This window comes from Pelecanus crispus, chromosome 3 (assembly GCF_030463565.1).
Source record: "Pelecanus crispus isolate bPelCri1 chromosome 3, bPelCri1.pri, whole genome shotgun sequence".
In the NCBI taxonomy this organism is placed as follows: Eukaryota; Metazoa; Chordata; class Aves; order Pelecaniformes; family Pelecanidae; genus Pelecanus; species Pelecanus crispus.
The window spans coordinates 71,322,287-71,338,674 of record NC_134645.1 but is presented as its reverse complement, the minus strand read 5'-3'; the positions used below and the strand labels follow the sequence as shown (position 1 = coordinate 71,338,674).

At 38.1% G+C, this 16,388-nt stretch overlaps 1 protein-coding gene across 1 annotated transcript in view; it reads right to left on the bottom strand.

Moving 5' to 3' along the window:
- PTPRK (protein tyrosine phosphatase receptor type K) overlaps positions 1-16,388 on the bottom strand; it is a 421,483-nt gene that overhangs the window by 14,319 nt on the left and 390,776 nt on the right. Inside the window, exons 17-26 of the mRNA XM_075707712.1 lie at positions 15,046-15,215; positions 12,849-12,884; positions 9,724-9,735; positions 8,378-8,562; positions 6,517-6,604; positions 5,455-5,531; positions 5,243-5,260; positions 2,762-2,798; positions 959-1,056; positions 104-220 (exon numbers count right to left, since the gene is read on the bottom strand). Coding sequence (XP_075563827.1) covers positions 104-220; positions 959-1,056; positions 2,762-2,798; positions 5,243-5,260; positions 5,455-5,531; positions 6,517-6,604; positions 8,378-8,562; positions 9,724-9,735; positions 12,849-12,884; positions 15,046-15,215 — 838 coding nt within the window. The remainder of the gene's footprint in view (positions 1-103; positions 221-958; positions 1,057-2,761; positions 2,799-5,242; positions 5,261-5,454; positions 5,532-6,516; positions 6,605-8,377; positions 8,563-9,723; positions 9,736-12,848; positions 12,885-15,045; positions 15,216-16,388) is intronic.

Sequence of the window (16,388 nt, the reverse complement as noted above, 5' to 3'; positions counted from 1 at the left end):
ACAGGGATTTGGTATTGTACAGCAACACGCCCAAGCATAGCCTCCTCCATACTCCTTGCTACTGGGGAACAGTATTTGCCAAGCTCCTTCAAAATGTGCTCACCCTTCCCAGAGTGAAGGTCCTGACGACATACTCCGCAAGGGGCTCCATCTCTATACAGGTCACTTTGAAGTCACCATAAACTTCTGTGTCATCAGGCCAGTACTTGTAGCACTTGACCTAAATAAAAAAATGGGAATGCATTGTACACCAAAGGAAAATAAAAGCTTGAGGATACGTTACTGCATGTACTGCATTACACCGCATTTATTTCCAAAATGACCATGTACTCATGTGGCTTGTCATGGCTGATGGCTGTTCTGTCAAGTTAAGCACCAGCTACAAGGACTTTCCACTGCTTTACACAGCTGTACTTAGATGCCAAATTCATTGCTAAATGAGCATTTATATTTTTTTAGTGCTGAGCTATGGAATACATTTCCACTTATGTTAAACTGGGATGCATTTCATATCAGTAATCAAACTGTTGCAAGTAACCCCAGATACTTTATATTACTCCCTGAGGGATGTGTTACTGCTAAACTGTAAATAATTTGCTGATTTCTAGCCACTGATATAGAAGCACAATTGCTCACTAGTCCACTTACTCTGCTCGTTTGAGTGACAATATACAAATCCATTTTGCTGAAATATGAATTCTGGTTTCAGACAGTTCTTCGCTACTCATGAAAGCAACACAGCATCAGTCTTCTTCAGAAGTTAGCTTTGGTTTTACACAATACCATAACCACGACAATGTCTGGACTCTCCCCCCTCCCCTACTCTTAGGATGCAGGGTTGTCCTTCACAAGACTCTTCTACATTCTGCTGATAGTGTGTCTTGTTAGCAGGTTTTTCTTGTGAGCAGGTTTTTCTTTAGGCTTGTAGCGTTAAAAGAAGAACAAAACAAAAACTTACTCTCCCAACTTCCACTAAATTTGTGACCATCACAACACAAGCTGATTGCTCTTGCCATATCATTCTCCAAAAGTCATACACAGTCTCATGAACTGGACCTGTAAGAAGAAATTCCAGGTAATACTCTGCAAAAAAAATAACAGTCAAAGCAAATGCTAAAAATAAAATCCAATGCTTTTCAGAGCTGAAACACATGAACACACTTGCTCAAAGATGAAAGCTTCGTGAAACCACATCATCATACCATCATGCCAGTTTCCAGACTATATTGTTATTTCTAACCAATGCTGAATCTTCTCAGTTTAACTGAATTACCACTTAAAAGACATTAATAGCAGGTGTTTCACACAGCGAAACGCCAGAAGTTGCTTGAAAACTACAAGGACTCAGCAATGCGTGACTACACCTATAGTTACATTTCTAGGTTTGTTTTACATTTGTTAAGTATAATGTGTTGAGCGTGAGTCTCTTCAGATGTTTACCGAGGAGTTGCCCACACGAGAGTGAAGTATCACTCAGGAGGGCTGGCGGTACAGACCCTGTGCACTTACCATCTAGCTCCCAGCAAAGTGCGCAAGCATGAGTAGGCGCTGAGGCATAAACGTCCCACTGAAGGGTATTTAAACTAACTTAACTACTTTTCTGGGAAGCCAAAGAGGAGCACTTGTTTAAGCTTTGCCTCCTGCTCTGCTGCAGAGACAAGACACATTCAGTTGAGCAACAGAGGCTTTTACCCTGTTACAATCATCTCAGAAACAGCTCCCTGACCACAGTCCACCAGCAGTATAAATATTACTGCATATAACACACATCTGAAGACTCAGCCATATTCCTTCATATGCTAGATCGAAGGCTGCATACTACAGTAGCAATAAATTTTTGTGTCCTTTACACATTATTATGTGCAATGATTTACATAGGAAAACAGAAATAAAATACAAATGTAGACTTAACTGCCATAGAAAGACCTGTTTAGACAGCACTTAGGCAAAAATAAAAAAAATGTGGACAGAAATTTGAGAATCCGGCTTTAAAACAAGCCTTTAGTTTGTCTTTCCTGTGTGCAGCTACAATCAACTGAGGGCACAGCTATCTGATTATGCTCACAAATCAAATAATGACACATCTAAATCTAATTATTTTTACTTTAATTCATAGCCTCTGATACTTCAGTGCAATCTTAGACTAATCTATTTGTTCCTCATTGTGAGGATTTTTATCAGAAATACAAAATGAATAATTTCCATAGAAATTCAATTTTTTCCTCTAACTCCCCTTTTTATTAGCAGGGTGTTATATGATAAAGATTTCCCTCGCTTCTTCCTACAAAGAGGCATTGTCCTTCTCTGGCCTTACTTTACCCAGATTTTCTGAGACAGCATTTAATTTATCATTAGTACATTCATCATCTCCATCCTGGATAAATCCTAGACAGTAAAATAATACATTGTAATATGGAAAGAAAAATGCCTCAAGGCAGGTTGAAACTGTTCTCTTCTCTGTCCACATGCCTCTTTTCTCTATTCATCTTCATAATTGGAAATCATGGTAGTAGCTTCTGACTTTATCAGCTGAATTTATCACTGAAAGAGTTGCTCAATATCTAATTAACATGATAAATTAGTGCAATTTTTGCATTTATTCGCATTCCACCTGAACATGCTATGTTAATTTACCGTAACACAAGATGACAACTCACAATATTGGATATGCTTTATTTTCATCCACTTCCATTTTACCGAAACACTGCTGGACACTACAGTGAACACTTGTGTGGTTTGATTAATGCTGGTTGATTCTTACCTTGGGTTGCAATGTAGTGACTTGGTCTCTGATATCCCTAAAACAGCAATATAAGTTGGTTTGAGTACCATGTTACTAACAGAGAGGGGAAAACAAAAGCATAAGGGTACTACAGAAGTCTTATCTCTAGACAATGTTTTCAGAACAAACCAATATTTAAGAGCAGCATGAAGTTCAAAACCTAAAAAAACGGTTAATACTTAAAAGGTTTCAATGACAACAGATACAATGGAAAGAACATCTGACTTGAACAGACATTGTAGTGTATGGGAAGGAATATTCTAGATGGGTCCCTTGGGCCTAAAAATTAGTCCTCTATTGACATTATCTCCCCAGCCAAATACATCGGGGTGTTTATTCAAAATTTAGTAAAAATTGTCTTTGCCACCAGATTATCTCAAAAGTTGATCTGTGTTTCCAGATCATCCAGTATGAAAAAATACACACCTTTTGCCTTCTTCCAAACAGAGAATTATGGTAAGGCACAAAGAGCCATAATGTAAGGTAAGGTACCTGAGCCATAACTAACGGGGACAGAGCTGGACACTGTGGTGTGCGCACAGAATCAAGGCCCTACTGCAGTGGAATCTTCTGCAAAATATTTTGCGCTACTGCACAAAGTACGTATCAATTATACTGGACATGATATGCACAAGTATATACACATACATACATATAGGTAGATAGATAACCCTACACGTCTAAGCCTTTCCCGTTAGCTGGGTCTATGCCAATGCTGGTGGTACTGTACAGCATTAATTGTCTGCACAAAAACTACAAGACAAAGAGATTCTGCTCTTGAGGAAATCATTCAGAATATATTTTGACCAGTGCCAGCAACATTAGCTACAAAGAGGAAGGAAACTTTAGTATTGCTGGAGAAGACAATACAGAATTTCACAATGTGCAAATGTTAAAGAAATAACTCCAATTATTTCCGAGGTTGCAGTTTTATTAGGCCACTTGATTCAAGTATTGCATTACAGGGGAGCACGAGTCCTTGGATTCCTGGTATTCACAAGATGCTACTAAAGTGAAGGATTTCAGTGTACCCAAGGAGTTTATATCCTTTTGCACAGACTGCTTCATTATCCTGTCTAGAGTGAGAGCACCTTCCTTTGGGGCTTATGAAAAAACTTCTGAGTGTCTTACTCTTGGCTTTACAAGAGACCAAGATTGCATCAAATGACGAAAAAATTTCTCCTGGAGTCCTTAACATCAAGCCCCAGCTTCAAATTATGAAAGTGGAACCTATGCTACACTGTTTTACACTCAGTAATGCTTTCCAGAAGAAGGTAAAAGTGTCACTTTAAAATTGCAAAGTGCCAGTTTTAACTTGCAGCTTTCCTGTCTGGTTATAATGAGATTCAATTTACTCCTAAACAAGAGAAACAATGTCCTCAAGGAACTGGAACTACTACCAATCTGGGAGAATTTTCTTGTTTAAGGCCCCAGGCAAAATATCACAGGCCTAACACTCCACAGAGATTGCTGTGTAAAAATATCAAAATAAAGAGACAGTGATATACCTCGAGCTAAATCTTTACATTCTGGAAAGTCGAGGGGGTCTTAAACAATTTATCAACTGACAGTGCACAGGAGAAATTAGTAAGGTGCAATTATAAAGAAAAGTAACCAAAGCCATGTATTTTAAAAACACTTGTATTAGCTATTCCAGCACCTTTCGAATTACTTGGAATTACTTTGAATACAACTTGTTTATTCCTGAGGTGTTAACTGGACAAAATTTATATTTTGTTAATCAAAATACCTGGCAGAATCTGTTCAAATCTACTGTTTGTATCAGGTTATTTTTCAGATTTCTTGTATTTTAATCAAAGCATGGAATTTCAAACTTTAGAAGTTTTCTGCAGAAGCGAGGAAATTTCTACTATGTTAAAATATTTTTTATATATATATATATATATATGTTTGTGTATATACTTTGTAATACCTAAATTAGCACCTTAAGACACATGTCAGCTAAATATTGTTTGTCTAAATCGTTGTTAAAAACATACCTCCTCCCCTCCCCCTGCCAAAGGTCATCATCCCTCCCTTTTTGCCAAACATATATTACGACTACTTCACAGGTACATTTTCAGACGACTACAGTACAGTATACTATCCAACTTCTCACATATAAATGGGAAGGGGAAAAGAAAAACTAGTGGCCAAAATCATCATCATAAAAGAAAAAAAAAGTGAACAGCAAATTCTCTTTAACACATAGGTTCACCTGAGTTACCTAACAATATCTAACAATATTCAGAGCTATGTTAAAAGGCCAAATTATCTTTTCAAAACACGTACAAAAAATATTCACACAAAAGGAAATTTTTTAAAGGAACAGATGAGACAAATCAGATGAGGCATGCACAGTTATCTAGTGGTAAAAACAGAATAGGAAAGTAATTAATAACAATATCTATGTTAAATATTTACAATAGGATGCCATTATTCACATATAGTGGTACTTACATCCCTGTACAGCCAAATCTACAGCCCAAACCAAAGTCAGATGTGAAAGAAAGCACAACAATGTCAGTGAGTACTAGGACATAGAACAAGGAAAGTGTACATTTTGTTCTTAATAAAAGAAAGCTTTCAATAAATTTGTAGGCATAACATGCAATAGTTTCACATAGAGAAGCTGGCAAATTGAGAGGGAGAAAGCTGTGCAATCCACTCACATCTATGTAGTTGGCATTAATGTAATCTGAAGATGGATCATCTTCAACAGGTTGCAAAATCACCCTGGAGTGGTCATCTGTAAAAACCAAGTGGTTACAGTGCCTTTTTGAAGTGTGATTTTTAAGTAAGATATTACGGTAAGTCGTCTAGAAAACCAAAATCAGCTGGCATAAGGACCTCACAATTCACAACCCTTAAATTTACACAGAATTACAAAGAACCATTTTGTCTGAAGTCTCCAATTACTTCAAAAACATTCACTAAACTTCATTATGTGTAGCTGAAAGGTACCACACCGTTACACGGGGTTAAAAAGACACAAAGAAACCAGGTTACTTGCTCAAAATCCCTTTCAAAATCAGCTCCACTGATGGTAATCTAGAAAACCAAAAATCCTGATTACCGTTTCCTTACTTCCAACCCCAGCCTGCTTAAGTTCAAATTGAGACATTAAAAAAGTAAGTTAGCAATGGTTAGCAATGCACTTTGGATTTGATGAAGAGGTTACGCTACCCATTCAGGGACTTCTCCAATAGCTTCATTCCGCATGTTTGATCGCATTTGTAAAACAGTAACATACTGCATTATCCCAGGGGATGAATCTAAACTATTGAAACCTTATGCCAAAAGACAAGAGACAGAACCCTCTGATTTTAGTCGTGTCTTTTAATCATCAGTTTTACACAACTGCTATTCAGGTGTATCAGGTCTAAATCACATAAAGCAGAAAAGTTTTGAAGTCAGATTTTCCTGAAATAAATTATAACTGTAGAAAACTGCCACAGAATTAACATCCAAATGAGTGCTAGCTTGTCGCTGTTATATGCTTACCACAGCTTGCACAACAGAGATGCAAATGCAAAATTCAGCCTGAGTTATAAAAGGAAGGAAGTTGAACTGTGACGAACAAAAAAAAAAAAATGCTGGAAAAGGCACTGTCCTCCTTCTCCGCCTGGGGTATTAAGCAGCTATGCCACCGGAGACTTGTAAAGAAAGAGAGAACACGGCACGAGTAACACATGACTACAGCTACCGCTCAAACCAAGCACACTGATACTCACATGCTATAATGTTTCCATAGCGGTTCTTTGTTCTGTTTTGATCCTTCTTAGCGACATCCCAAGAAGCTGACTGCCCCTCAAAGAAACTCTATAAATAAAAATGTTCCGAAAGAAAACAGTCCGACCATTAATTTATCTCCAAAAATAACAATTTAAAAGAACTGCCCTACCATAAAGTAAGCTCAGTTTGGCTTGTCCGCTCTGGTCACCCAGATGGTACCATGGTATAGAAATATATCTAGAGAAGAAGGGAAGGCTCTCTCCCTCTGACTGCTACAGGTCAATGGGCAAGTCACCGAGGGACTCCAGAGGGATTTCAAATCCTGGAATCGCTGGAACTCTAAACTTGCTCAGACATCCTTGCTATGGAGGAACAACAGTAAGCTGAGAAAGCACAGGGAGGCCAATCACCCTTCTTTACAAGACACCGCTATATACAGCCTGTTTATTACAGCATTACATTGCTTTCCTCATATTGCTTAGTAAAATGGCTTTTCTTCCTACAGAGCTATCAGGAAGTCTCCTCTGCCAGTGTTTATTGTTCATACTGTTCTTCCTCAGATCCCTTCCTCTAGTCACTAGCAAAATTATTCTACATTTCTGAACTCTTCTTAAGAGTCTGATCTCTCAGTAGCGATAGAAGCAGCTTTTATTCCTCCTCGGCTTTTTCTTCATTGCCCGTAGATATTTTACAGCTGTGGCAGGCCTATGCTATTCTTTCCTTCCAGATGTTCTTTTATCCTGACTTGGGTAAGTTACCTCCAGAAAGTACACAGTAGCCACGGAAACAAAACTTTAATGCACACTCAGACGCCCAAGCCAGGGCAAAGATGTCACATATGGTAATAGAAGCAACAACAAGTAGGAAAACACCTGATGTGGCATCAGGGACCACCCTCCCCGCCCAGCAGTGGTTGACACTTGGGTTTAGCCCTGAAGACAGGCAGAGCATAACGAAGCGTATTCAAGTAAAAGAGAGGAAAAGAGAATAATATTCTTTTAAAAACCACACATTTATTTATTCCATTTCTTATGTTACAGTAGAGACAGCTGCAGAAAGGAGAGAAGGTTGAAAACTGAGTCAGAAGAGATTACTTACTCAGAGAAAACTCATTTTAAACCTAGCTGTATTGCATGCGACCTTGGCAGTACTATTCCCATCTTTACTGTGTGTCCTACCTGATATTCTAATCCCAACGAATCACAACAGATTCAGAGATCAGAAGTGAAATGAATCTGTACTCATCTTCTACCTCCAGTGCTGGGAATTTTTTGCTTCCATTTTAACATTAAAGTTGTAAGTAGACATGCTCAGGCAGGTCTAATTAGAACTTCAAGAAGTTACTACCCTTGGCACGTCTTTACTGCTTCTCAGCTGGAGTTCAGTCCCAGTATTGCCCTGCTGAGATGCTATAATAAATTGTGAGAGTGCTTCCACTCTGTGCTTCTCGCAAAACCAGCCAGGTTAAATCTTCACTTTAACCTAATCCAGGAGATCTGCACTGAAGATGGCTTGGAAAGCTCACATAACTAGTTACAGTGCTTCAACTAAGCAGCAGCAACAAAAGGCTGGCAACTTCTTACAATATGCCAAAAAGATTCAGCAGGACATGTCTTCTTATGTTCTAGAGGATACAGAGAGCGCTTCTTCCAGGCACTTTTAATGGCTCAAACCATTGTACTCCACTCATTATTTCACTTTTGGGTTACATATACAGGAACCTTATGCCTGCTTATCTTTATCTGTTTTTCACTTGAACTCATGACATTTAGTTGCATCATTTTGCAATGCAGTACAAACAAAAGGCTGCCCCTTTCAAGGGGATTCTTCCTAGCAAAACCCCACCACTGAAGGTCTCACCTCATACTCCTCTTTAAATCCATAGCTGTCAGAGGTCTTCATTAGGTTAATATGCTGCAGCAGATCAGCCACCCTGATGGCAGGGTGCAGCTGCCCAGTCTGGTACGGGGATTCTGTGCCTTCGCAGATGTAACGAGGGACATCCAGGAGTCGGCTGGACTCTGCTGTCGCACTGTGATTTTCATCTGTATTCACAAGAAATCAATGCATTAGGTACCTGCGCGGCAATAACACCTGCTGCTATACATATCAACATCTATTTTCAACCTCTTCCTTCAAAAACATGTCTAATTTCTAAGAACGCAAAGCACTTACTCTCCAGCACATAAATAGTGTGAAGTACATAAAGGAATTTAACTGCGAACACATACAAAAGTTTGCAATCCTTCATCCCGCAATAAAGATGTCTGAAGGGCATTTTATTTGAAGCTACAAAACTTTATGACATTAATGTACTTGGAAACTCCAGCCTCTATCACCCAAAGTAACTTTTTTAATGGCTAATATGTATCAACAGCAATACTACACCTTAAACAATAAATTAGAATAGCTCTGTGGTAGTATCAGCACATCATTTGTCTAAAGGCAACAAACAGGAAATTGAGATCCCAGTAAATAAGAGAACCAATTATTGTACCGCTTCAGAACACTACCTCTGTTTGGGAAGATGAATCAGCACTTCAGAGTGGTCATTTTAACTCGGGTCTTTTAGCAGAGAAATGAAACTGTTGAGTGTGCTGATTTCAGCTGCAGTTTTTGCTCTGTATAAACAAAGAAGTCTCCTCTAACGCCCTATGTTACACCAATTCTCTTATCAAAACCAAATGTCAAAGCTGCGTGAAGTGATCACATTTAGTCAATACCTTCTGTGATTTTTTTTTTTTTTTTTTAAATTAGCAATCAGCAGTTCAAATGAATTTAGAGAGGAAGAAAAATTCTAAATGGAACCTTTTTGGAAAGTAGCTACTGAAATGAGAAGTGGGTAGCCAACCCCTCCTACACTTCTTTGAAATCAGTTTACCGTTTTCCTTGCAAAGGATCCAGATTAGGAAGTAAAACACTCAAGGAAAAAAATGAGCACCCCAAGGGGTGGATTTTTTTACAATTCCACCAAAATGCAAACCCCGTTAATGCCTGCTGAAATGAGATTTCCTAGTAAGAAACCTGATTCTTTGAACTGTCACACAAGTTCCTAATTTCAGTACATTTATGCCTCACTAAACTGCCTAATAATGTGAGTGACATGCAGAAGTCACTTTTTATTGTAGTGTTACCCCTATTAAATCATACACATTTCAAACCACCTCAGGATTTGCAGTTCTCCCCATTCCTCGCAGTATACTTACCAGTAATAGGCACTTTAACCCATTGAAGCAGCAAAAAACAATGAGTGAACAGAACACAAGAAATTTATTTCAGGACTGTATTAGAAAATGACTAAAAGAAAATGACATTAAAAGTTGTTAAAGCTTCACAATAGGTAACAATGAAAGCTGTTTTAAAAATATAAGGGCCACATTATTATGCCATCAATGTAATGATAGGGACTTGAGAAAAGCAAAATTGTCATACTAACTTAGTGCTAATGTACACAGAATGGAAAGTAGCGTTAATAACCTATACATGAAGAAAAAGAAACCTAGTACAGCTACAAAGTAATAAAAGCAGCATTAATAACCTATACATGAAGAAAAAGAAACCTAGTACAGCTACAAAGTAACAAGAGCTTCATATAAAGTAACATGTTCTATAATTTAGAGCCCATAAAATTTTGCTCATCTCTAAATAAAACAGAGAAAACTGTTTTATGATGCTGGGCCAAGCAAGGGCTACATGATGATGGAGGAGGCCAAATGATCTAGTTCCAAAGGAGCAAGCTTACAGGTACCCAACCCCTTCTACACGGTGTGCCCAAAAGCTTGTCTACTTCTCTCCGCTATTTCAGTCCATGCAATGAAAAATATTACCTCTTCCAACCGGCACTGCTTTGCTTATACCAGGAGACTATCATGCCCAAAACACCATTACCAGTAGATGGAAATGCAGAACTACTAAACTGTTCTTCAATTAATCCCTTGTCCTCACTGTTCACAGCTGCCCGTGTCTGTGTCTGCCACAATGTAGTGGCAACACATTGACCTTTGGAATATGCTTATAGCCTAAATGAGCTATTAGGAATAGCTTGACAAGTATCACCAGATAGTATCTATGTAGCTTGTAAGTGCCTGAAATACAGCTAAAAGGTACGAGAAGATCTTAGAAGAATTTCAGGAAAAGGCTCATATTTTATGAATGTTAAGTCCATTGATCTAATTTTGGGAAGTATTCAGAACTACCAGGTCTACCCCTTTGCTCTTTCAGGCAACGGTGCTATTTCACCACCCCTCGTAAACTTCTTAAACCACCTGGTTAGGCTTCCTTGGGCCCAAAGTGGAAGGCTCCAGCATCTAACTGCTCTGATGGTTATAAACTTTCTAAGACACCACTGTAGTCAAGAGAATGGCATTTGCAACATTATCAAAAGGAAATGGGAAGAATATGACTTCATAAATCTCCCACAGGGCGAGTATACACCAGCTCGCAAAGACTGGTGCAAAGAGCAAAGACTACTCACAGCTAGTGATTTGCTGTCAGTCTCAGAGGACACTTTACATGAAGATCTGCAAAGGCTCCTCCAGAGCATACTCTCTATCAATATTTTTACCCACAACTTGCATAATGGGACAGAAAATACCATGACAGTATGAGCAGAGGGCATTGAGCAGTAAGGCAACACAAGCACTTCACAAGTACAGGATCAGATTTCAAAGTTACCTTGATTATTTGGGAGACAATGCAGAAATCAACAAAGTGAATTAAACAGTGAATGCAACATACTGTGTGCAGGAAAGGGAAGCCAAATGTATAACTTCAAAATGGATTAATGGACTGGATAATGATAACTGGGATTTTAGCAGGTAACTTAATACAAGTCAGCAACACGAGTGCAATAAAAAGGGCAAAATACAGTTCAGGTAGCAGGGACACTACAACTAGGGCATAGGGGTACCTATTCCATTCAGCATTGAGATTTCTAAGAACTGTACCTGATTTGGAGCACCATAATTTAAAAATTCAACCTATGAGTTGGAAAGTGTTCAGAAGAAAACAACGATAACAAGTTTAGAAAACATCAGCTACAAGAAGACATGTGAAAGAACTGGGTTTAACTCAACTAGAAGAGAGACAATTGAGGATGTGTGAGCCTTTCAATGGGTAAAAGACTGTTTTAAAAGAAAAGGAGTGTGTCAGTTCTCCACATTTCTTTGAGTCTCTCAAAAGGAAATAGCTCAATTCACAGCAATGAGGATGTAGTCTAGATTAGTCTAGTTAGGAAAAACTAGGAGTGAGCAGTAGTAATACTCAGTAGTAACACCCAGTCAGTAGTAACTAATATTCAGTTAGAAAATTGAGCTTTGGGTCCCAAATAATACCAATATGGATCTGAATTTTATTTTTATTTGGGAGAAGCGAGGCACTGGAATATGCCACTGCAAAAGTAAAATTCTCTTCACTCAGATTTTTAAAACACAATAGACAATCAATTGCCAGAAACAGTCTGTACTATAGGTATAATGTCCCACCTCAAAACAGAGGAGGGATTAAATTGTCTCCAGGTCCCTTTAAACTTCACCGCTAGAAATCAAATTTTCAACCTCAGTTTATATTCATGCCTACTTCCTGATATTTGTCTTTTATCCTAAAATAACCTCAGCAACTGACTGAAACTCAAAACAGCACATTGTGTTCATCAAACCAAGAACTTGGGTACAAATTATACTTTTATGTCTGTATTTTTTTAAAAAAAACTCTAAACGTGCATTCAGTGTTAGACGTGACACAGAAATAAGCAGCCTGGCCACTCCCAACATCTGTTCTTCTTTTTAAACTAAGTACAAAGTTGAAAAACTTGCCAGTTAACGTCAATTGAAAAATGTAAATGAATATAGGCATACAAGAATATTTGTACAGAACCTACAAGCAAAGTTATTGTTTGTTCTTGGATATTTCAGAAGTTCTTCCCTTTTCTCTTTTTCTTTTTATTCTTGTTACTTACTTAGAAAATCAACCTTTGGGTACCAAATATTCATCTGAATTTTATTTTTACGTATCTCTTAAGAGAGTTCTAGTTTCACATGTCAGTGTATTGGGACTCAGTTTGAATGCATTGGGGAGAATAGTATTTTCCATTTACCTATTTCCTCATTTACTCTTCAGTTGGCACTGACTAGGAATAACTTCTTAATGAGAACATAAAAATTTTTATTCTAAAAGCAGCGTCACTTTAATTCTGAGTTGACAAACTAAGTGTAGAGTTATTTTCTGACAACAGCATAGCTAGCTTTTACATAAAACAAGCTGTTCCAACATTCAACCATGCAAGGAGACAAAACTCATGCAGGAATGGGTAATGAAGGACTAGGGTCCTCACCTAACACAGCTGTCGGCACAAGTGGATCATTGGGCACTGTAGGAAAACAAAGCTCATGAAGAAATACATTACCCTCCATTTGTGTATTTTTAAGAATAAAAACAATATACTTCAGAGTTTAACCAAGTGATAAGTAAACCCCATTAATTTTGTTACAACAGAAAAACAGAACGAATACACAGATCCAGAAAGCATCTTGAATAAAAGAGGAATAAGAGGCAGTGATTTTGGACTTCAGAAATGTAATTATAAAGGCAAAGAGATGCTTACTGAAATGAAATAAAGAAGATGTTACATGCAATTTAGTTTTTGAAAGGGCTCCTCCTTCACTATTGTTCTTCTGCTTCACAATAAAGGTTCGCTTTCATAGAACCAACTCCTTTCCTTTTAAACCCATCCTCCTCTCATATAATACTTGAATAGCTTATCTCAAAATAAAATGGTATTTCTTTAAAGTCTTCAAGGAAATTTAAAAAATTATATACATATTTACAGTGAATAGCTTTTTTTATGTGCAATGCCAAAGATATTGCTCTTAATGAGTACAGAAAAATCACAGATACACAGATGCAGATGTTTGAATAAAATTAATAGAATTTTATCATTCGTTATCACAACTAGAACCATGCAGAGACAAATGTGCTGTTTCGGACAGAAAAGGTGGAATCCAGAATTTGGTTTTGTTCCAATCTGGAACAAAAATTTAAAGTATCAACAGCTCTGTGACAAAATTGAGCTCCACTTCTCAAGCAATCTGCCTAAAAAGTTTGTTGCATAGCAGAAAACCCTGGAAGCTTGGAAGGTTCCTTGCCTCATCACAGATGATGGTCAGGAGAATTGAATCCTCCAACACCGAAAAAAATCACATACCTGGGACGCTGGAAAGCAGTGATGCCAAACTTCTTTGCCAACCAACCAGGACAGCTGTGGTGGCTGGGGCTCATGGGCTTTTGGCATCACGTCAGTCCATCTGGAAAGCTGCCCAAAAGGGCCTGGCAGCCCCGGCTCACTAATAGCCATGTAGGTTCCTGATGGATACTTTGCCTGGAATCCACCATAACTTAGTCCAAATTGAACTGTCTTTGCAAACCTGCCTCCACAAATTTCAATGCCAGTAAGACATCAAACTTTGGAGAATTTTCAAACAGTTCCAGCCAAAACTGTGCAGAAAAACTCACAGGCTGATACTAAACTCCCATCTATAATTGGTTATGCGACACTTAAAATGTTAGCACTCTGCAGTTTGGTAAGCTTCAATAAACCGAGCAATAAACTCTCCTCCAAAATCCATTTCCCTTACAACAATCAGGAAAGAACTTAAGAGCCTTAAGGGGATGCATTTTGCTCAAGCATGGTAAGCAGTATTGGAGGCAGGAGAAGGGAGATGGAGCGCCATTCCCAAAAGATGGCAATTCAGAAGCAGCTCACGCTGCTCAGATCTGTTTAAAGCCAAGCCACAAGTCCATGTGGCCGTGAGAAGGTCAGGTTCCTGCCAGCTCCATGGCAGAATTGTGTCGCTTCGGTAACTTACACACTGGTTTTGAGGTATTCAGAATCTGCCAGTGGAGTATCTTTGTTTTGTGCAAGGCATAGTGCAGATGCTGGCAGGTAGGCATGCTGGACAGTGGTAGCTATAACCCAGACACTTAACAGTCAGAAACCCAAAGTGCCAAACCTTGTCAAAACCAGACAGTTGGCAAGTTTACAAAAAAGGAACACAAACATAAAGCAAATCTGCAGATATATTAACAAGCTTGTTCCTAAATTTCACAAACAGCAACGAAAACTGTCAATGTTTCCTCCTGTTATAACGTCCTTACTGCCAAAAGAAAGAAATAGATTTGGACCTTATATTATTATTCATTACAGACATGGTGTTGTGCAGTAATATTTAACATGTTGATATTAAATATCCTCATAAGGGAAAACTCAATTTAAGATTTTAATTGAGATATTCTAGAAGTGTAATATTTTTCCCTAGAACAAGTATCAACGCATACTGAAAGTACATGTAAATATTTAAATAACTGATCACATGCCAATAAGGATAACACACGAACATCCCTACTCAACCTTTGGGTTTACCAGTGTTCCTAGAAAACCTGGAGCTTACAACAATTTTCCTTAAAAAGTAAAATTGTTTTCCACGTTTCTATATTCACCTACGCTCTGGAGTATCTCTCACTGTTGTACTTACATCTGGGGCTGAAGTTATGAGAGTCCATAAATGTGATTGAAAGGGGATCCTCTGCATGCAGGGTGCTCTGGTCAGCGTAACTCCTATCCATCGCATTCACCATGTGTGTCATCTCCTGGCGGGTGGTCCCCATGGCATCCTTGCGCTTCTTTGCAAGTTTACTGCCCAGCCAAAAAAAAAAACCCAAACCACCTTAATATTTGATGAACATTGATGTCTACAGTAATAATTATCTATAATCCTGAGCGACTGAGAAGTTTGGCTGATTTTCCTGTGTACAACTTTTCCAGCATGAAATTGATAAAACTATGCACCCTGCTATGAGTGTGTTTTCTGTACACACACAAATGCTGTAATGGAAGTGCTAACTTCTGTACCCTGGTAATATTTTTTTTTTTTTCCTGTGGAGTAATTACACTAATATAAACAAATTAGAGAATATAATTACATTTTAACTGAAATGATAAATAAGAAGCATCTGTGCATGCAGTTTTATCAACCACCTCCATTTGAAACTGTGTTTTGATTTTATAAATGGATAAGTCATTCCCCTTGCTTGCCTTGTTAGGAAGAAATCATTTAACCTTCTAAATCACTTTGTTAGTCAAAAAGCCTATGAAATAACAAAAGAAACATAATTATTCAATATGGATTCATATTACCTTTTATGTTAAAAGTTGTTCTTCCCATTCAGTACACAAGATACAACATGATACCACACTTTGTTCCTGACATTGAACTTTGGTTCTTTAAAAAACAAACCAACTCCCCCTCTCACCACTCTACCCTTTCATGCAGTTTGGGAACATCTTAATTTTTGACATTAACAGTCTTACACTCTGAATTTACCGCAGTTAAACAGCAACCTAATCTGTACCTCTGAACTCCCCAAATTAACAGCCAATGCCCTTAAAGTGCACACTTCAGAAATATCTCTCAATTCTTTCCTTTTGACAAAGAACTGGAAGTGACTTTCACTGTCTCCAGAAGTGAGATGGGAGCAGACAATATATTTTAATGACCACTTAAAGCTTACTACCCTTAAAGCATATATCTCAAGTAGTAGGAAGTATGCAGAGCAGCATCAATTGCACCTTGGTTCTGCAGGAACCTGTGGCATACATGAGACTGTTCTGAAATCTCCCTGTTTTCATCTGAAGCTGTGACTGCAATATAACAGATAGCCAACCTGCTTATTTGGATACATCTGACACCACGTGGGAGAGACACAATCATCACTGAAAATACTGGGTTCTTGAAAATGTATGTTTAAAACACAGCTTAGCTTCACAAGCTTTTTCTGCATAAAATATCATCAAATATCCTGTTAACTGTTTAGACAG